Source organism: Electrona antarctica, assembly GCF_951216825.1.
Source record: "Electrona antarctica genome assembly, chromosome: 21".
NCBI lineage: Eukaryota > Metazoa > Chordata > Actinopteri > Myctophiformes > Myctophidae > Electrona > Electrona antarctica.
Window position 1 is genome coordinate 23,816,539 of NC_136802.1, and position 21,884 is coordinate 23,838,422.

The following is a 21,884-nucleotide window of genomic DNA, read 5'->3' on the forward strand; positions in this document are numbered from 1 at the left end:
GTACGTCTGTATGTGTCTGTCCCTTTGAAAGTAGACCAATCACAGATCACACTGCAACATGCATGACATCACAAAATGGAACCACCGTCCTGCCATGGCCCATGAACGAACCCAGCATGAACTGCCAACCCAGCCAGGAAATGCCCAGTGAAGTTGAAAGTGAAACTTGTGATCGGTGTGAATGTTGTGTAACACTCGGTAATCTAGGTACCTAAAAACGTGACGTTTTTAGGTTTCTTCTTGTGAATATCATAGCTACAGTACACCATCATTGTTCTTGTGAAGCACGTTTGTATAAAGGACTCCTTTTTCTGAATTTCCATTTCTGCAACGCATTTGACCAAGTGAGACGTAGACTACCACACATTACATGACTTATACCGTATACGGCTTCATTAACAAGTAGTACATGATGTAGATCAATAGCTAAAGACACCTTTATTTGACTATATACATGACTATAAGTCTTATGTTATTATATCTGAGCACCAACATCCACAGAGGCAACCAGAGGAAGTGCAGCTGCTCCACATCTACATCTATATTACACTACACTACACCAAATATGTTGGGTACCTGAAAACTGTCTCTCAACATCTTTTCCGTCAACGTCACACTCTATCAATATCATAACATCTTTGTGATCAAACATAATCTCTATGTCAGAATCAGAATCAACTTTGTCATCACATCAGTACAGGAGTAAGAGTAGGTCTAATGTTGCAGTCACAGAAAGCGTTAGAATTGGAAAGAGCTAATACAGAGGAAAGAGCCACAGAACAGGTCATTCAGATAAATTAAATATACAAAAGTCCAAACATCTGGTGCATGATTTAAAAAAAAAAGTGCAATGGATAGGTGATTAGGTGTCACTATGGATGACAGAAATGCTTATTGTGCAGGTGAAAACATCTGGCATCTAAAAATAGCTGGAGGTATATCACAGTTTATTGTGCATTGTGCATGGATAGGTGGCAATACAGCATGGCAACAGGCCTCAGAGCACTTGTATCTGCTCAAAACCTAATTTACTGACATGCAGTAGGCCTATATCAGGCATACAGTATATCAAGCAGAGCGCATCTTGGTGTTATAACCATTTGTTTTCTGTTCCCAAAGAGCTGGCACGTGAGCTGGACTTCAGTGAGGAGAGGATAAACCTGATAAGGATTGAGAACCCCATTTCACTACAGGACCAGAGCCATGCCTTGCTGAAATTGTGGACAGAAAGGGAAGGAAAAGATGGCACAGGTTTGTGATAGTGATAGATAGTATTATCAGCATTATCACTGTCACAACGAACACATTTTACAAATAGTTGGTGTCGGGTGGAAATCTTGTATGTACAAAACCATTACTTTTCAGGAAATGGAAAAAATAACATGGGTTCCAATGGATCCATAGTTACAGTATTCGTTAATCACAAGCGCTTATACTATTCAAATGTTAACTATTTATAAAACTCACATTAACCGCTTTCAACCTGGGTTTCTATTTTGGGCATGTCATTATAGGTGAACATTTTCAATACTTGTCCAAAATAGCAGGAATTACACATTCATGACACATTGACTGTGTTTACATGGACAATATTTCTTCATTCAGAATGAGATCATTTCAAATATTAGTGGAATATTCCTGTCCATATAAACTCATTGTGAGTTTGTAGATTAACTATTTTTCACTATTTTATGGGATACATACTGTCATACAAATTACAATTACAATTTAGGCATTTAGTAGCCTCTAAATCCAGAGCGATTTACAGTAAGCAATAACAACACATGTAGAATGCTATGTCTACATAATATACTATCTAATTTACACAAGTTAAGCCTTTGCATACGCCTGTAAGGTCGTCGAGGCTAGTGCAAGTGCAATGACAAATGCTACTACATGAAATATGGCATTTATTTAAAAATATCTTTTTTCTGCCCAACAACAGTGATATCCCTTATGGTAATTACTAATTTGTGATTATTTTCCCACAGAAAATACATTGATAAAAAGACTGACAAAGATCAATCGAATGGACATTGTTCACCTCATTGAAACCAAGATAAGCAAGTCCACGGAGGATGAGACGTCATCACACACTTATGCAGAAATAGAGAGAACTATAGCGCTGGATCATCATAGTGAAGGTACTGTACGCTAATGCTGGCTTGATGTTGATACAATTGTATCTAAAGAAAAATGAATTCCCAATCACTATACCGTATCACTTCTTAGGTTTTTCGGCCCTTCATGAGGACTTTGACAGTCCCAGGTCAGGCAGACGTTCAGAATCCACAGCCAGGAGTCCAGGCTCTGGAAGACAAGTGCCCATGGTATCAGCAGAGGACTTGTCCTCCAGCTTGTCATCGCTCCAGGAGACGGGACGGACAGAGACGGACGTGTCAGCAATGGGCCTCCTGAGACCTGCTCAGAAGGATAAACTGCAAAAAGAAGTAGAAATAACATAGTAAGTATTTCAGGATTGTTAATGAGTGTGACAATTTTTTTTGGGGTGGAGGGATGTTTTGTGGTTTTAAGATCCCTTGAGGAGGCGCTTAGGTGGCGCAGTGATAAAGTGCCTGCTCAGTGCCCACCACCACAGAGGTTGTGTGTTTGAATCCACCGTGGTGCATCTGGCATTGTCAAGCGTCTATTTTTGAGGCCTATGTCCAGCTTTCCGGGTTTGTGGCTTGTGATTGGCTGATCACGGTCACCCCATAGCGAGGATTTGATGTAAGTAAAGTACATATTGAAGATAAAAGTGAGGGCAGAAAAGTGAAGATGCCAAAAGTGATTGGCCGGAATGACATTTTTGATGATTGGCTGAGAGTGGAATTTGATGTATGATGATAAGAGCGCCCCTCACCTCACACAAGTGTGATATTTTTTGTCGAGCGTCTATATGAACACAATTGGTCTGTGTTTGGGGAGGGAAGCCGGGCGCGGAGGGTGATATCACTGCACGTAATCCTACAGGCTGCGGTGGCACCTGTCAGCAGGGAGTGTAGGGCGGGAAGAGTACATCAGTAGTGTCTCCAAAAGGCCGAAGGCATGGGGAGAGCATGTTTTGCACTCCGTCCGTGTGTGTATCCGTGTGTCCGTCCGTATGTCTGTTACCAGCTAATCTCCGGCACCGTTGGCCTGGTTGTTGCCAAACTGTGCACACACTCCCTGAATGCCAACAACGAACCTCTGTCCCAAAACAGCCTGTTATAGCGCCACCATGAGGTAGATTTTTGCTAAACACATTTCTTTATATTACTCGTATACATTTTATCCAATCGAATCGGTATACACTATAGTCATGAGATCAACACGGACCTGTCCGCTTCCCCATCCCCATTGGCTAAGATTGCCTTCCAAAGTTTGCAGGATTGGTCCGTTTTGAACAAAATGCCTCAAATCATGAACACAGCGTGCAAATTCCATGGAATTGTGCACACACATACCCACTAGGCCGAGGAAGAAATGCCACTTACAATAATTCAAATCAGTCTCATGGTGGCAACAGGCCAATTCATGTTCTTACCTATAACTGCACCAATCTATGTACAACTTTGTAGGCGCACTCCCTAGAGGCCAAGGAAAAACCTTGCCCTGCTTTTTTGTCCGCTTTCCCATATTTCATCCCGATTGGCTAAGATTGCCTTCCAAAGTTTGCAGGATTGGTCCATTTTGAACAAAATGCCTCAAGTCTTCAACACAGTGTGCGATGTCTGTGAAACTATGCACGCACATTCCCACTAGTTTTATCTGTTGTGGAGACTAACCATTACAAACCCTTTCTTTTCTCAGCACAACGCAAGGAGATTGTGAAGAAGCAACAGAATCGGTACATCAGGGTAATCTAAAACGAGTAAGTCCTCTCTTCACATTGTACCGCACCTCCCCCTACCAGCTCCGGTCCCATGTGATAGGTCCTGTGTACAAAGGGGTACCCGCATTGTCTGGCCAGGTTGCCCCTCCTCCGTATCCCACTGTTGAGCCAACTGTGGAGTCGGCGGACGAGGAAGGGGCTGTGGGTGGAGAGGGATGGAGCTTGGAGTCGGCGGACGAGGAAGGGGCTGTGGGTGGAGAGGGATGGAGCTTGGAGTGCCTACAGATGACCCGTCCTGAATATGGCAGTCAGTGGTTGTCACCGGTGACTTGGCGAGAGTCATCCAACCATTCTCGAACGGGTGTATGTGAAAGTCGCCCGTTGTCTATGACGGATTTTGGCGATAGTTTGACGGAGTCTGATCAGGCTGAGCCAGATTTCAGTGAAGTGGCTGTGGAATTGAAGGGAACTGAGGAAGATGATAAAGATCCCTCCATTGCTTCAGTTACAATTACTCCCCCATTGACTGAGACCGTCTCAGCAAAATCTTATACAAGTAGCATTACACATGAAGTTAGAACTGAAATAATGTCTCTGCCCTGTGAACATCTCTCTACTGCTAAGGCCAAACCAGCAACCATAAGACAGGCTCTTTCAGAGGAGCATTTGAATGAAGTAACTCGTCGACTGTACGGTGTCCTTTATGGGTCTGACATTGATTTGACAGCTTCAGATACTGAAAGTGTACTGCTAGAGGCTAAGGATACATTCAGTGAAGTGTCAATCCAAGCTACATTGGGGATGGATGAAGTTCAGGTGGCGTTTGAGGTTACAGAGGTTTATGAAGCCATATCCCAAACCTGTGAGCCTGCAAATGACACTGCCAATCAATCATTGCCCTGTGACATTTGTCCAATTTCAGTGGTTCAAAAGGATTCCATGGTCTCAACAGCCATCATTCAGGTGTCACATGACTCAACTGCAAAGCCCTTAAAGGAGCTAGTAAGTCCTCTAGTAGTTGATCCTCAATCAGGCAAATCTCTCATGCAAGGGGTTGAGTATAGCTTTGAGATAACATTACCACTCACGCTGGATGGAACTCAAAATGAAGATATAGCCTACATAGAAAAGGCAGCAGACTCACAGACCTCAACATCAGGCTACGATAAACAGGCCCGTAGGCCCCTGACACCTGAAGTAGGTGTAAATAGGTCCCCATCGCCCGAATTGGCATCAGAGTGCATTCTTGAACTCCAAAGGTCAGCAGATATATCATCTCTTCAATCTATGACGTCTGCCGATAAGTGTCAGTTGGCATCACCCGACTCTCCAATACATATGAATTGTCCACTCATTCCTGACATGTCAGTACAACTGACAGAGAGTAGATCCTCATCACCAGACTCAATAATATTTTCAACAAAGAGTCATATTTGGCCTGACTCCACTATACCTCATATTAGGCCCTTGTCTCCCCTTCCACCCCCTGTTGTTCAATGGGAAGTATTGCTGACTGCACCAGAGGCTACATCTGAAACAGAGGAAAGGCCATTGACACCAATGGTTCCAAACAAAAAGCCATTTGGGAGGCCACTTTCACCAGACAGTGACTACAGTGAAGGTAGATCTAACACAGCACTATTTCATGAAGATTGGCCATCTTCACCTATTTCAATTGCATCTGGAGAAGAATACAAAACATTCTCCCTTGACTCACCCATACCAGACCTCAGAGCAGAATTACCTACAGAAGACACATCCCCATCACCTGTAGAGTCAATCTCTGAGTTTGATGATGACTGGGTTGTTGTATCTGTGTCCGACACTGAGGAAACAGAGGAAAGACCAGAGTCAGTAGCTGACAGTAGCTCTCCAGAGTCAGTAGCTGACTACAAAGCTACGTCAGCAATGTCGATGGCAGAAGGAAGAGTGTCATCTCCCCAATCTGAGTTATTTTCATATGTTGTCATTACAAATACCTCAGAACGTCATACAATAGCAACCGAGTCCACAGAACCTTTACCTTCTACAGCAATACAAGTGCCTGAGTATGAACTTGTGTATGATGCAGAGCTGTGGAAGTTGATTTCTCAAATCCATGATCCACAGTATGTAGGAGAAACATTCCATAGTAAAACAGGTGTATTTCAGTATGCTGGACATGGAACAGCATTGTTAACAAAGGACCCACAGCCTAAACTAAGTGCACCTGCGTTTCTTTCTGACATACTAGTGACACTAGTTTCTAAAACCAGACCTCTTTCCCCTGAATCTTTATCTGACTACAGGCCACTGTCACCCGAGTCTTTCTCAATGGTGAATATCAGAGCAGTATCTCCTACATCTGTCTCATCAGTCAATGAATACAGATCACTGTCACAAGACTCTCCGATTCCCCAATATGGGCAGTCTGACTCAGTGGCTTTAGTGACCGTTTATCGGTCTTCAAGCCCAGAATCTGTATTTTCTGACATAGGAGATGATCCAATTCCAGTATTTTTTGAAAATAGACCATCTTCACCTGAATCAGTAGCATCAGCTGGAGAGCATAGATCACGGTCATGCGACTCACCCACACCAGAACCTTTGTCATCAGGAAAGGTCGATGCAAAGTCTAGTTTACATTTGGAAACTTTGGCTGAATGTGGCTCTGTGGCTGAGATGGTTAAATCTGAAAATGTATTGACATCTGCTGAGCCCATACCTCTGAATTTGACATCTGCAATGCCACATACTTTCAATAATGACCAGCTAGATGCTAAATCACATATACCGACTAAAGAAACTAAGACAGTTACATCTGGATTAGACTATTTAACAGAGGATGTATCTCATGAGTCATCTAAACCAGGAGAAACAAAGGAGGCAAAACCCAGCCTGATAACTGATAAGGCAAAGACTGTGAAAAATCTAAAATCTAAGAAATCAAGCAAAACAGAAGTTGAAACTGCCAGTGATGTTACAAAATGTGAGGTAGTATCACCTGAATCTAGTATAGAAACACAGTTGAAAGTGTCCAATGTAGCTGAATCTTCAGATCATATGTCACCTCTATCATCAGAAACTGTGCGTGATAATGGCATTACAGACCAACCTATACCAGTAAAGTCTACAGCACTTATATATGAATGTCATATGGACGTATCTCCAACAGCAGTCAGAGTGCCAGTATACAGACTTGTGTATGATGCAGAGCTTTGGAAGTTGATCTCACACATCCGTGACCCACAGTTTGTCGGTGAAACCGTCATGAGTAAAACGGGAGTCTTTGAATATGCTGGAACAAGGATAGAGCATATTCAAAGTGAACGACATTTGACAGATGTGAATGACCGTACTGGCCTACGATCAGAGCCTAGACCTTTGTCACCGGAGGATTATTATGGTTTAGAATATAGACCCATGTCACCTCAATCGCTGAGGTTGATGGCTGAACTGAGAGCAGATTCTCCACAGTCAGTAAGGAGTTTAGATGAGAACAGCACGTTGTCTCCAGACTCACCCATTCCCCAGTATTTTGTTTCTGAACCCTTGAAATCTTATCACAGGTCATCATCAGCTGAGTCATTGTCAGATATGGAACTGGAGTCTGATTTACACAGTTCAAGGCTTTTTGAGGAGAGGCCAGTGTCTCCTGATTCAATAGCATCTGCAAATGAATACAGAGCACTCTCACCCGAGTCACCCATTCCTGAGTTTTGTCTGTTTTTTCCTGAGTCTGCCGTTTCCTGCAGAGAATCTAGGTGCTCGTCACCCGAGTCAGTATGTTCAGATGTAGAATATGGGGATATCTCATCATCATTATTCTCTGAGGCCAGACCCTCGTCTCCAGATTCTGGTGATGAATATAGAGCAACCATGTACACAGAAAATGACAAGGAGCTTCTAATGGAAAAATATAGACCAATGTCACCTGATTCTGAGTCCGAATTTCGACCACTGTCAGCTGACGAGTTTAACGTTATAGATTATTTCAGATCAGATTCTCCAGCGTCTTTTAAGTATTTTACATCCTTTCCACCAGATTCCCCTGTTCCCCAATTCTTTATTTCACATGCTGAAGTTGTACAGTCTGCTGTTCGGTCAACCTCACCAGAGTCAGTGTTGTCAAGTGTTGAATCAGAAACCGAATTGTGCATCCCATGGCTTTTCAGTCAAGATAGGGCTTCCTCACCTGATTCAGTAATATCTGTAAATGAAAACAGGGCATTGTCACCTGACTCACCCATCCCTGATTTTAAACTACCAATAACTGAGTCGGACACAGTTGCATATAGATCCTCTTCACCAGAATCAGTGCTCTCAGATATTGAATATGGATATTCGGCTTCAGAGGCCCATGCAGAGCAGAGACCAGACTCACCTGACTCTGTTGTGCTCGAGCCTGGAGAAGGGCCTGCAGTAGCTGCGCCAATGTTTAAAGTGATCCAGATACCAGTTTACAGACTAGTGTATGATGCAGAGCTTTGGAAGCTGATCTCTCAAATTAACGACCCTCAGTATGTAGGAGAAACGTTCATGAGCAAAACTGGAGTGTTTGAATATGCTGGAACAGGGACAGAGTATGTAAAGATTGAGACGGATATGAAAGAGCTTGGTAGAGCCCTGTCACCAGACTCTGTGTCAGAGTATAGACCACTCTCACCTGATGAACTGGCATCACTGGTTGTTCTCAGATCTGATTCCTTGGAGTCAGTGAAGTCCCTGGATGAATACAGGGCTTTGTCTCCAGATTCACCCATTCTCCAGTATTCAGTCTCGCTCCCTGAACCTTCAGGTCGTAGAATGTCATCACCTGAACCTGTATCTGACATTGAAACTGAGTTATTTGACACTACATTGTATCCTTTTGAGTGTAGGTCACTATCTCCTGAATTGATAGCGTCAGTGAACAAACACAGGCCTCTCTCTCCTGACTCACCAATACCTGACTTTACAGTTTTTCAGGAATCTGTTTCTATGTTTGGTGTATGTAGATCTTCCTCCCCTGAGTCATTTACCTCAGATATTGAGTGTGCACCGTTGATTTCTGATCAAACGGCCTATCCTGGTGCTCAGGATAGGCCAGATTCCCCGGAATCATTGGCATCAGAGGCTGAGGAGAGACCATTTTCACCAGAATCAATTCCAGAGTACAGAACCTTATCGCCTGAGTCAATGATGCTGATCGAAAATATTAGGGCATCATCTCCTGAATCAACAACATCAGTCAATGAGTTTAGGTCTTTGTCACCAGACTCTCCTTTACCACAGTATACAAACTATGTCGAATCAACCATATACATAACTGGAAGCAGACCATCGTCAACTATTTCTGTAATGTCAGAATTTGAAATGGAGGTTTTGGACACACACTTATTTTCAGTTAACGAGAGGCTATCTCCTTCTCATTCAATAGGATCTGGAGATGACTATAGGGCTCTCTCCCCTGATTCTCCCATACCTGAATTCAGACAGGCTACTCTTCAACTAATGGCTTCAACTGCAGGGTACAGATCTATGTCGCCGGAGTCACTTGATTCCGAGTCAGAGGACAGGGCTTTCTCACCTGAATCAGTGATGTTAATGTCACATCTCAGATCATCTTCTCCTCAATCAACTGGATCTCTGAATGAATTAAGACCTCTATCACCTGACTCTCCCATTCCTGAGTTTAGACAGGCACTACAAGAGTGTATCATGTCACATCTGGGAACCAGGTCCTCTTCACAAGCATCACTGTCCTCTGATTTAGAGATGGAACCTGAATTAACATTCACAATGTTCTCTGAAGAGAGAGCATCATCTCCTGATTCAATGGCCTCAGTTAATAAACACAGAAGACTTTCACCAGATTCTCCCATACCTGCATTTGAACACGTATTACCAGAGTCATATGCTGTTGCTATGGAATTCAGGTCCTCATCACCTGAATCAGTAGCTTCAGAAATAGAATTTGCCCCTCTAATTTCCCAGCTCTTTGAAATTCAGGACAGACCAGATTCCTCTCTATCTGTGGCATCCTATGATGAATACAGATGTTTGTCACCAGACTCCCCTTTGCCTCAATACATACAATCTGAGCCTAGTGTGTCAGTAGTAAGATACAGATCTATATCACCTGACTCAATAGGTTCCGATGTGGAGACTGATGTGTATTACTTGTGTATTGAGTGGCTTTTCGAGGACAGACCAGATTCTCCTTATTCTGTTGCATCTGGGGATGAGTCTAGACTATCACCCGACTCTCCCATTCCTGAGTTTAGACAGGCAGTACAAAGTTCTGCCATTATACACATGGGAACAAGGTCCTCTTCACTTGAGTCATTGTGTTCAGATTTAGAGATGGAGCCTGAATTAGCTTTCACAACGTTCTTTGAAGAGAGAGATTCCTCTCCTGATTCAATAGCATCAGTCAGTAAACACAGAAGACTTTCACCAGACTCTCCCATACCTGAATTCAGACAGGCTATTCTTCAGCAAACAGCTTCAACGGCAGGATACAGATCCATCTCACCTGAATCAGTTAGTTCAGATATAGAACACAGGGTTGTGTCTTTAGCGGGACTATGCGATGAAGGTCGACCCTCCTCTCCTAATTCGGTAACATCTGGAGATGGATACAGGGCCCTGTCTCCAGACTCACCTGTACCTGAATTTAGAACAAGGTTACTTGAACCTCTTCCATCATTTGTTGGTTTTAGAACATCATCTCCAGAATCTGTTACATCAGATATTGAGTATGCACCTTTGTTTTGTTCAACATTTGTCATTGAGGATAGAGCAGATTCGCCAGAGTCATTCCTATCGGAGTTTGAGGAGAGACCTCTGTCACCTGATTCCGAGTCAGAGTACAGGCCTTTCTCCCCTGAATCAGTGATGTTAATGTCATTTATCAGATCATCATCTCCTCAATCAACTGGATCTCTGAATGAATTAAGACCTCTATCACCTGACTCTCCCATTCCTGAGTTTAGACAGGCACTACAAGAGTGTATCATGTCACATCTGGGAACCAGGTCCTCTTCACAAGCATCACTGTCCTCTGATTTAGAGATGGAACCTGAATTAACATTCACAATGTTCTCTGAAGAGAGAGCATCATCTCCTGATTCAATGGCCTCAGTTAATAAACACAGAAGACTTTCACCAGATTCCCCCATACCTGCATTTGAACACGTATTACCAGAGTCATATGCTGTTGCTATGGAATTCAGGTCCTCATCACCTGAATCAGTAGCTTCAGAAATAGAATTTGCCCCTCTAATTTCCCAGCTCTTTGAAATTCAGGACAGACCAGATTCTGTGGCATCCAATGATGAATACAGATGTTTGTCACCAGACTCCCCTTTGCCTCAATACATACAATCTGAGCCTAGTGTGTCAGTAGTAAGATACAGATCTATATCACCTGACTCAATAGGTTCCAATATGGATGTGGAGACTGATTTGTGTATTGAGTGGCTTTTCGAGGACAGACCAGATTCTCCTTATTCTGTTGCATCTGGGGATGAGTCTAGACTATCACCCGACTCTCCCATTCCTGAGTTTAGACAGGCAGTACAAAGTTCTGCCATTATACACATGGGAACAAGGTCCTCTTCACTTGAGTCATTGTGTTCAGATTTAGAGATGGAGCCTGAATTAGCTTTCACAACGTTCTTTGAAGAGAGAGATTCCTCTCCTGATTCAATAGCATCAGTCAGTAAACACAGAAGACTTTCACCAGATTCTCCCATACCTGCATTTGAACACGTATTACCAGAGTCATATGCTGTTGCTATGGAATTCAGGTCCTCATCACCTGAATCAGTAGCTTCAGAAATAGAATTTCCCCCTCTAATTTCCCAGCTCTTTGAAATTCAGGACAGACCAGATTCCTCTCTATCTGTGGCATCCTATGATGAATACAGATGTTTGTCACCAGACTCCCCTTTGCCTCAATACATACAATCTGAGCCTAGTGTGTCAGTAGTAAGATACAGATCTATATCACCTGACTCAATAGGTTCCGATGTGGAGACTGATGTGTATTACTTGTGTATTGAGTGGCTTTTCGAGGACAGACCAGATTCTCCTTATTCTGTTGCATCTGGGGATGAGTCTAGACTATCACCCGACTCTCCCATTCCTGAGTTTAGACAGGCAGTACAAAGTTCTGCCATTATACACATGGGAACAAGGTCCTCTTCACTTGAGTCATTGTGTTCAGATTTAGAGATGGAGCCTGAATTAGCTTTCACAACGTTCTTTGAAGAGAGAGATTCCTCTCCTGATTCAATAGCATCAGTCAGTAAACACAGAAGACTTTCACCAGACTCTCCCATACCTGAATTCAGACAGGCTATTCTTCAGCAAACAGCTTCAACGGCAGGGTACAGATCCATCTCACCTGAATCAGTTAGTTCAGATATAGAACACAGGGTTGTGTCTTTAGCGGGACTATGCGATGAAGGTCGACCCTCCTCTCCTAATTCGGTAACATCTGGAGATGGATACAGGGCCCTGTCTCCAGACTCACCTGTACCTGAATTTAGAACAAGGTTACTTGAACCTCTTCCATCATTTGTTGGTTTTAGAACATCATCTCCAGAATCTGTTACATCAGATATTGAGTATGCACCTTTGTTTTGTTCAACATTTGTCATTGAGGATAGAGCAGATTCGCCAGAGTCATTCCTATCGGAGTTTGAGGAGAGACCTCTGTCACCTGATTCCGAGTCAGAGTACAGGCCTTTCTCCCCTGAATCAGTGATGTTAATGTCATTTATCAGATCATCTTCTCCTCAATCAACTGGATCTCTGAACGAATTAAGACCTCTATCACCTGACTCTCCCATTCCTGAGTTTAGACAGGCACTACAAGAGTCTATCATGTCACATCTGGGAACCAGGTCCTCTTCACAAGCATCACTGTCCTCTGATTTAGAGATGGAACCTGAATTAACATACACAATGTTCTCTGAAGAGAGAGCATCATCTCCTGATTCAATAGCATCAGTTAGTGAACATAGAAGACTTTCACCAGATTCTCCCATACCCGAGTATGAACTGGTATTACCAGAGTCATATGCTGTCACTATGGAATATAGGTCCTCATCACCTGAATCAGTAGCTTCAGAAATAGAATTTTCCCCTCTAGTTTCTCATCTCTTTGAAATTCAGGACAGACCAGATTCTGTAGCATCAATTGATGAATACAGATGTTTATCACCAGACTCCCCACTGCCCCAGTACATACAGCCTGAGCCTAGCATGTCAGCAGTAAGATACCGATCTGTATCACCTGACTCAATATGTTCTGACATATATTTGGAGTCAGATTTGTTCTTTCCGTGGCTTTTTGAGGACAGACTAGCATCTCCTTATTCTGTTGCAGCTGGAGATGAACTTGGAGTTCTGTCGCCTGATTCACCTATACCTGATTTCAGACAAGCAATACCTGAACCTGTTCTATACACTGTTGGACATACATCCACCTCCCCTCAATCACTATGCTCAGATATAGAATACGAGTCTATGTCTGAAACATCCATATTCTATGAAGACAGGCCCTCATCACCAGATTCAATAGCATCTGGGGATAATTATAGGGCTCTGTCACCTGATTCCCCCATACCTTCATATGGACAGGCAATACTTGAATGTATTGCAAACCCTTATCGATCATCAACCTCACCTGAGTCAATTACTTCTGATATTGAGTACATATTAAGTGAATACTTGACATCTGGAACTTTTGATACTGAACTTAGACCAGATTCCCCTTTATCTGTTACATCAGAGGATGGGGAGAGGCCACTATCAGCTGAATCATTAACAGAATACAAACCCATGTCACCTGAGGTGCTTACATTACTCAGACATATCAGGTCAGTATCACCAGAATCTACTGGATCTGTTGATGAACATAGGCAGCTGTCTCCAGATTCACCTCTTCCTGCTTTTGCACAGAGTTTCATTGAGTCTAGCACAATGGAAACTGGTTATAGGTCTTCATCACCAGAGTCTGTAATGTCAGACATGTTCTCTTCTTTGCTTGATGTATCTTTCACTGAAAGCAGACCACAATCACCCAAGTCAGTGAGATCAGATAATGAATGCAGATCACTTTCTCCTGAATCACCAATACCTGACTTTTCAAAGGCCATTGTAGAGTATTCCATGACTGTGAGAGACTTAACACTGGGTGAATATTCAGATTCCGATGACTTAATGCCAACTGTGGATTATTTTGTTAATGAAGAGAGACCAGTGTCACCTGAGTCTATTGAGTCAGAGGCAGATTTACGACTATCACCCAAATCATCAGTAACTGAACTAGACGTCCCAGTGACTACTAAATCAACCACTGAAACTTTATCCACAACAATGGCTCCCACATCATCACAGGAATCAGCCATTCTGGTTGCAGAGTATAACCTGGTTTATGAGGCTGAGCTGTGGAAGCTAATGTCTCAAGTGCATGACCCTCAGTATGTGGGGGAAACATTCAGTAGCAAAACAGGGTTTATGGAATATGTTGGCAGCACATTAGAGTACGTAGAAACTGTTGAACACAATCATAGTGACTCTGCCACAGAACCTGTTTCAGAAGTGTCTACAATGGAAACTACCCAGGTTGATCATGAAAAACTGTCTGCTGTAAGCCCGCAATTCACATCTGACACATTAGCTGCTCATTCACTACCACCAATGATTGAACACGTGACTCCTTCGCCAACCACCCAATACAGACAGACAGAGCATAGCTTTGAAAGAGCTGTCCCTCAGTCAGGTCTAAGGTCGGGTGATGATCGGGGGGTTATATCAGCATCTGATTCAGCCATGTTGACAGAAATGAGGGCATCATCATCAGAATCGAACACATCCATTGATGAGTTTAGAGCACTCTCTGCAGATTCCCACTTGCCAGAATTTAGAAACGCATTACCAGTATGCATAGCATCACTTAGGTCTGCATCGTCATCACCAGAATCTGTTGCATCAGATATAGATTATATGCCTTTGGGTTTGGAACATTTGTCCACTGAGCATAGGCCAATATCTCCAGAACCTGTGGTGTCAGATGATCAGGCTGAGAAAGACAGACCTCTATCACCCGATTCAGAATCTGAATATCAACCTGTGTCACTTGAGTCAGCTATGCAAATGGTTGACCAAAGATTCTCCTCCCCAGAATCGACACCCGAGCTTACTGAAAACAGGCGGCTATCTCCAGACTCACCTGTCCCTCAGTTTACTGTGTCACTGGTGGAATACACCACCACATGGACAACACACAGGTCATCCTCACCCGACTCAGAGAGTTCAGATTCAGAGTCCGAGGTGGTTGTCACATCATCAAGAGCCATTGAAATTGAGAGGAGGCCGTCCTCACCTGAATCCATATCATCTGTCAATGAGTTCAGACGATTGTTGCCTGACTCACCTGTACCCGAATTCATGAGAATATTGTCATCCTATTTTATAGATGTTGGCCCTGAAGAAATGTCGTCTTCACCTGTGTCTTTCAGTGATCAGTCATCAGACAGTGAGTTTGTACCAATACCGTTTGATTACTGCATTGATGATAGTCTAAGGCCATGGACGCCGCAATCTGTTGATTCAGAAGAGGCGTCAGATTTAGGTTTGGAGCAGGAAGAGGTTTTAGTCTCTGAAGCAGAACATTTGAGTCATGTGACACCTGTTTCAACGGTTGAACAACTTCCACTGGCTCCAGACGAAGGGCTTATGGTTGTCGCCTCATTACTAACTTCAGCTAATGATGATAGTCTAAGGCCATGGACGCCGCAATCTGTTGATTCAGAAGAGGCGTCAGATTTAGGTTTGGAGCAGGAAGAGGTTTTAGTCTCTGAAGCAGAACATTTGAGTCATGTGACACCTGTTTCAACGGTTGAACAACTTCCACTGGCTCCAGACGAAGGGCTTATGGTTGTCGCCTCATTACTAACTTCAGCTAATGATGATAGTCTAAGGCCATGGACGCCGCAATCTGTTGATTCAGAAGAGGCGTCAGATTTAGGTTTGGAACAGGAAGAGGTTTTAGTCTCTGAAGCAGAACATTTGAGTCATGTGACACCTGTTTCAACGGTTGAACAACTTCCACTGGCTCCAGACGAAGGGCTTATGGTTGTCGCCTCATTACTAACTTCAGCTAATGATGATAGTCTAAGGCCATGGACGCCGCAATCTGTTGATTCAGAAGATGCGTCAGATTTAGGTTTGGAGCAGGAAGAGGTTTTAGTCTCTGAAGCAGAACATTTGAGTCATGTGACACCTGTTTCAACGGTTGAACAACTTCCACTGGCTCCAGACGAAGGGCTTATGGTTGTCGCCTCATTACTAACTTCAGCTAATGAGTCAAAGATTGAGGACGGACATTTCAAAACAGATGGTCAAAAGATAACCAGATCAGAATCGGAAACAATATCTGCATATGAGGAAAAGCTACACCACGAATCAGCACACACTGGAAAGATGTTAACTTTGCAAACCACTCACGGTGAGGAAGAGTTGTCACATGAAGACAGTCCCACTACACCAGTGAAGGCCCAGGACATAAAAGAAACCAGAGAGGAAATCCTGTACGCCAGTGCTGTTGAACAAACACACACGACTGCCACACAGAGGGTAAGAGAAATAGCATGGCCGTCTTTGCGAGGGGTTGCATCACTTGCCAGTTGCCACAGAACACATTAACATGTCACTTGAATGGAGGACACTAACCGTGTGATGTGTCTGGATGAAGTGAGATCACACAATGGAGTGTGCTCTGGTTTGTAACATGTGTGCAACAATAAATTAAGTGATTACTAATTTCACTTTCTCCAAAGCTAGATCGGCAGCTAACCCCTTTCTGGCATTCAAGTTATTATAGTCAAGGCACATCTCACGTCTAACCAGATGTTGCTTGTGTGGAAAATAATTGTAGTTTCATTGAATGGTGATGTTAAATTGGTGAAAATGTGAAGTGAAGTTAATGGTGCATGCACCATGAAGTGTACGTAATGTGTTGTTAATCAGATGGTAACTGACATTCATTTTCAGAGCGCACCTCAAACAAAGGAAACACAGTTGCAGACGGAGAATATAGTAGAAAACAAGCTGCTGCCCATTGCAACAGAGACACAAGAACTCGATCAGTCATCAGCCCAATCGCATGATTTCTCGGACAGTGAGCTTTTTTCACCGATGTCAAGTTCCTATCTAGTGCCACCAGATTATGATGCCATATTTTTAGGACATCAGGCCCCGAGAGCTTCTGAATGTAGCCGAACCTCTCCATCAGACCTGAGTCCTGTCTCCTCAGTGTTCAGTGATCCCCCTTCAGCTCAGGGTGTCTCTCAGGCCACCCCAAAGGAAACTGCGGAAGACTTACAGTTCTCTCCAGGCTTCAGGCAAGTTCTCTCAGAGTTTGAAAAAACACTCTCTGAGTTTGGAACACAGCAGTCAAAAGTTTCAGAAGAACGCCCAGAATCCTCGCTACACTCCGACTCTGATGTGGAGTTCTTTGACTGCCATCAGGGCATCTCAGACTTGTCTGAAACAGAAATCAGCTATCGGATCTCTGAGCCTCCATCCCCTATGCCTGGCAGCAGCCCTGAAAGCCCTGGCTTCTTTAAAGAAAGCCCCCCTGAATATGCAGGCCAGTCGTTCCTTCGGGTGGATCATCACAAGCGCTTCTCGTCGGGCAGTGAAGAATTCAGCGAGTTGAATTATGATTCAGAAGGTGCTAAAGAATACAGCGTGGAGAGGAACTTGCCTGTTTGTGAGGAGCTACCCTCCAGAGATGAGGCAGGCTTTGATGATGATGATGACTTTCTGGGAAGGGTAAGAGGTCAAGCATGAGCTCACCGCTGCCCTGGTTCGTTCGTGTCCTGCCTGCTCGGGCTGCTTGCAGTGGGGCTGCACTTGACATTAAGAAGGCTGCCAAACTAAAACACACAGCTTAAGAGTTTTTTTCAAATAATTAAACTAGGAGGCTAATGAGTGCCATGTTTGCATGTGTGCATTCACCTACTGTACATACAATAACAGCAAAGGTCTAACAACAACTTTGAGGACAGAATAGAATATTGGATGGTGATTGGTGACTGAAAATGCTGGCTGCGACGGAGTTGATGTGCTGTGTTGACAACAGCTCATTTTTGAGCGGTGCACACCGCTCCAATGACTGGCCGCGTGTGTCCCTATGTCCGTATGTCTGTCCGTTTAGTGTATGAACAGCTGCAATACCGCTGGGTGACCTAAAGTGGCACCGCTGAACACTGCACTTACATTGAGCACCACAGCTATAACAATAAATGTATAACTAACAATAAAACTGTACCGTACAGTACAGAGTACAGTACAGTACAGTACAGTACAGTACAGTACAGTACAGTAACTATCACAATAAAAGTATCGTTGCACGGCTCAATTCACACAGGTGTGATTTTTAACTAAACATTGACCTTCACAGGGTGTTGGGACTTAATAGATTGTGTAATAACGCTGTATAAACCACTTTCACATTGGTTTGTCCCTTTTGCTCATTTTGATTTTGGCTTGTCATTTCCATCCATGCACGTCCGTTTTGGTCAAACGTTGTGATACATCCACCTGTACCTCCTCTTCATCTTCTTTCAATGTTATCCATAATGTATACCACATTATTTCATACCCTCATCTATTGGTTTTAAAGAACCTCTCTGTCAAGGTAAACTACGAAAGCCAAATCCCATTGCTCAAACCAAGAGAAAAGAAGGGACAGGTTTGCCTGCTATAATATAGTGTATGCCTGCGGTGACACTGTGCACACATGTCATATTGACACATACCGGCTGTGTGCTGTCTCTCAGGAGATAGCAGAGGAGCTAGGGATGCTGTCCTCTGATAGCTCAGAGGAGGAGGTGATAACCACCAGGGTGGTCCGACGCAGAGTTATCATCCAGGTAAAGCAGCATGAGCATGTACAGTACGGGATGCTGTTCGTCCCTGGTGTGCAGTGGTGTGATGCTAGGCTAGTTGGCAGCATGTATTTAGCTGTTGCTGTTTCTTTCATGCAGCATTGACTTAACAGGTGTTGAGATCTACATGATAGCCGTATCAGGTATCATAGGGAAAGACAACTTTGACTATGAGGAAGCCCATGACATTTTCTTTGTTCATTTCATTTCTGCATCATACTCATCCATTGTATTTTGTGGTGTTGTCAATGATGTTGCGCTATTTTCTCCTTGCACCCTATACTATTGCCAACTTTAATTTACTGTCGTTGAAATCTTGAAAATCTAAAATCTACACAGGGGGGCATGTTTCTATATTATTTGTCCTGGTTTGAAATGTTTGGGTGATAACATAAACCAGGGTTCTCAGCCAGTCAGTTGCAAGATATTCTGATGGCATCCCAATCTAAACAAAAAAAAATTACTACTGTTGTGTTGTGTGTAATATTGGGTACTGATGTCATGTTCATTGTAAAATCCAAAGCTCCTCAGTATGCAACTAGTTGAGAATCCCGGGTATAGTGTAATGCTTAAATTGTGCCTTTGTGTTCACCACTGTAGGAGAATTGACCTTTAAACGGTGTGCTTTCTCCGTACAGGCGGATGATTTGCCAGACATCCCACCACAGACTGTGACGGAGGAGAAGTACACAGATGAGCACGGGAACATTGTAATCAAGAAGGTACGATAATGTTTAAATGCTTAACAACTATCCTGAGCATGTCTTAGGTGAACCTTCAGCAAAAATGGTAAATCTTCTTCTGCTATTTTTGTAATTTGATGTACAACTACAGTAAATAGCGGTTTACCTTGCATTAAAGGTACACTATCATGATTTTCAACATATTTATGTTGTATTTGTTGGATAAGAATTTGTATTTTATTTATAGATCATCAACAAATTAACTGCACATCACCCACCATTATATATTCCATTTGAATATTTATTATTTATATTTGCATCATACTGCTCATGTTCCCCAGAGATAGTGTAGTGGTTAAGACCCTCTTCTCTGGAGACACAGGTCCTGGCCTACGACTGAACCCTCATGTTCCCCAGAGATAGTGTAGTGGTTAAGACCCTCTTCTCTTCCTGGCCTACGACTGAACCCTGTTAGAGATAGTGTAGTGGTTAAGACCCTCTTCTCTGGAGACACAGGTCCTGGCCTACGACTGAACCCTGTTAGAGATAGTGTAGTGGTTAAGACCCTCTTCTCTGGAGACACAGGTCCTGGCCTACGACTGAACCCTGTTCCCCAGAGATAGTGTAGTGGTTAAGACCCTCTTCTCTGGAGACACTGAGACGACTGAACCCCGTTAGATGCTTTCCTGTACTTATCCTAATCTGTGTCTCAGAAAAGATCATTACAAATCACGTTGTAATGTAATTGCACTGCTCATTCCACTCCATTGCAGCTCTTAAAAAAAGCGAATGGTCGAGTGATGTTTTCTATTCAGCCATGAAGGAAAAGGTGTCCGTCCCTCTGTGCTGTTTAAAACTCTGTCCTCTCCACCAGATCACGAGGAAGGTCATTCGTAAGTATGTGTCTGCGGACGGAGTGGAGAGACAGGAGGTGACCATGGAGGGCTCTCCTCAGGCGATGGTGCCCATAGAGCAGGGAGACGTAGTGTCCAGAGTGGTGAAGAGAACAGTGGTTCGCAGCGGGGGAGATCAGGCAGAGGTCAGTGGCATGATCTATGATTCTTTCAGATTTTTACACTCAGACTGTACAGATGAAAATGTCTGATAATGTTACAGTAGATAAAAGTATACATGGTAAAATCATCCTGTAAAAACGGACCCAAATGGACCATCCATTTGAACCCATTTGACCTGAGATCAGATTCTAAAAATGTCTTCTACATCCTGACAGTTTTCTGAAAAGCTATGTTTCTATGTCAGTCGTTCTTCGATTTTTCTAAAATAGCAGACCTACAAGCTCGTAGCGCGCCACTCGGTGGCGCGCTATGAGCTTGTAGATCTGCTATTTTTCAATAGCTAAAGCATAACATGATGCTAACATCAAAAGGGGTTCCTGCCCAAAATGGGTTAATACAGAGGATGTAACTGTGTATATTGTTGCACACAAGGTACAGACAAATATACATTACGTGTTACAGCTCATTCATGTAACTTAATTTCCAGCGACTTAGACAGATGATTTGACCTCTGATTTGCAGGTGACCTTCTCGGAGCCTCTGGCTCTGCAGGGCACCGCTACTGTCTCTGAGTTTGAGGCGGAGCCGGTGCAAGGTCGGAAGGTCAGCAAGGTGGTCAAGACGACAGTGGTGAAAGGCGAGAGGATGGAGAAGCAGTCAGGCGACGCCTCATTGGCTGCAGACCTCCCTTCAGCCAGAGAGGACTTTGAGAAGGTCAGTAGGGGACCAGACCACATAGTGAAAATCGACAATCTACAAGCTCACAACACGTCGTGATGCGGCACGTTGTGAGCTTGTAGATCTGCTATTTTCAATTTCATGGAATTGTTATTGTTATTATTATTATTCATTTATGAAATTATTTTGAAAAGAATGTTTGATTTTCATTCTTTTTGTATTTAATTTATGAAAATGTGTGCATTTTGGGGGGATTACTTTGAAGATATTTATAATTAAATGACAAATAAGGAGATATAACTCGCAACCCATAAAAGACAATTTCAGTCCATCTAGGACTCATTTTGATCCACACTAAAGAGTGTTTACGATGTTTGAATGTACTTTTAATTGTCCAGGAATTATATTATCTTCACTGACAGTCCAGCATCATAGCTTGGTTTGCAAATTATCGTGCCAAACGGTATTATGCCATATTTTCATATCAGCTGCTGATAACTATTGTCAAACATGTTTTTGAACTTGGGGAAAGCAATTTCTGTTGTAATCCTACCACTTTCTCCTTCTTGTGTCCTCCCTGGCTGTCTGCTCCAGGCACTGAGCTATGTGGGAGGCTTTGGGAAAGTCCTCCCGCCTCAGTTAGTAGAGAGAGAGATTGTTCAGGACGACGGTTCTGTGGTCAAAAGGTTTGACTACTAGAGCATGGCAGAGTGTTTAGAAAGGCTCCAAAACGAGGCTTTACAAAAAGAATAACTAACTGAAA

General features: G+C 43.3%; 1 protein-coding gene across 1 annotated transcript in view; it reads left to right on the forward strand.

Moving 5' to 3' along the window:
• The window catches only part of LOC306914294 (ankyrin-2-like), a 98,018-nt gene that overhangs the window by 71,161 nt on the left and 4,973 nt on the right, over positions 1-21,884 (forward strand). The window contains exons 38-48 of the mRNA XM_079491291.1: positions 1,120-1,251; positions 1,992-2,144; positions 2,233-2,464; positions 3,793-4,121; positions 15,951-16,426; positions 16,844-17,626; positions 18,637-18,729; positions 19,383-19,466; positions 20,302-20,466; positions 20,966-21,157; positions 21,716-21,807. Of these exons, the coding sequence (XP_079347417.1) occupies positions 1,120-1,251; positions 1,992-2,144; positions 2,233-2,464; positions 3,793-4,121; positions 15,951-16,426; positions 16,844-17,626; positions 18,637-18,729; positions 19,383-19,466; positions 20,302-20,466; positions 20,966-21,157; positions 21,716-21,807 (2,731 nt within the window). The remainder of the gene's footprint in view (positions 1-1,119; positions 1,252-1,991; positions 2,145-2,232; positions 2,465-3,792; positions 4,122-15,950; positions 16,427-16,843; positions 17,627-18,636; positions 18,730-19,382; positions 19,467-20,301; positions 20,467-20,965; positions 21,158-21,715; positions 21,808-21,884) is intronic.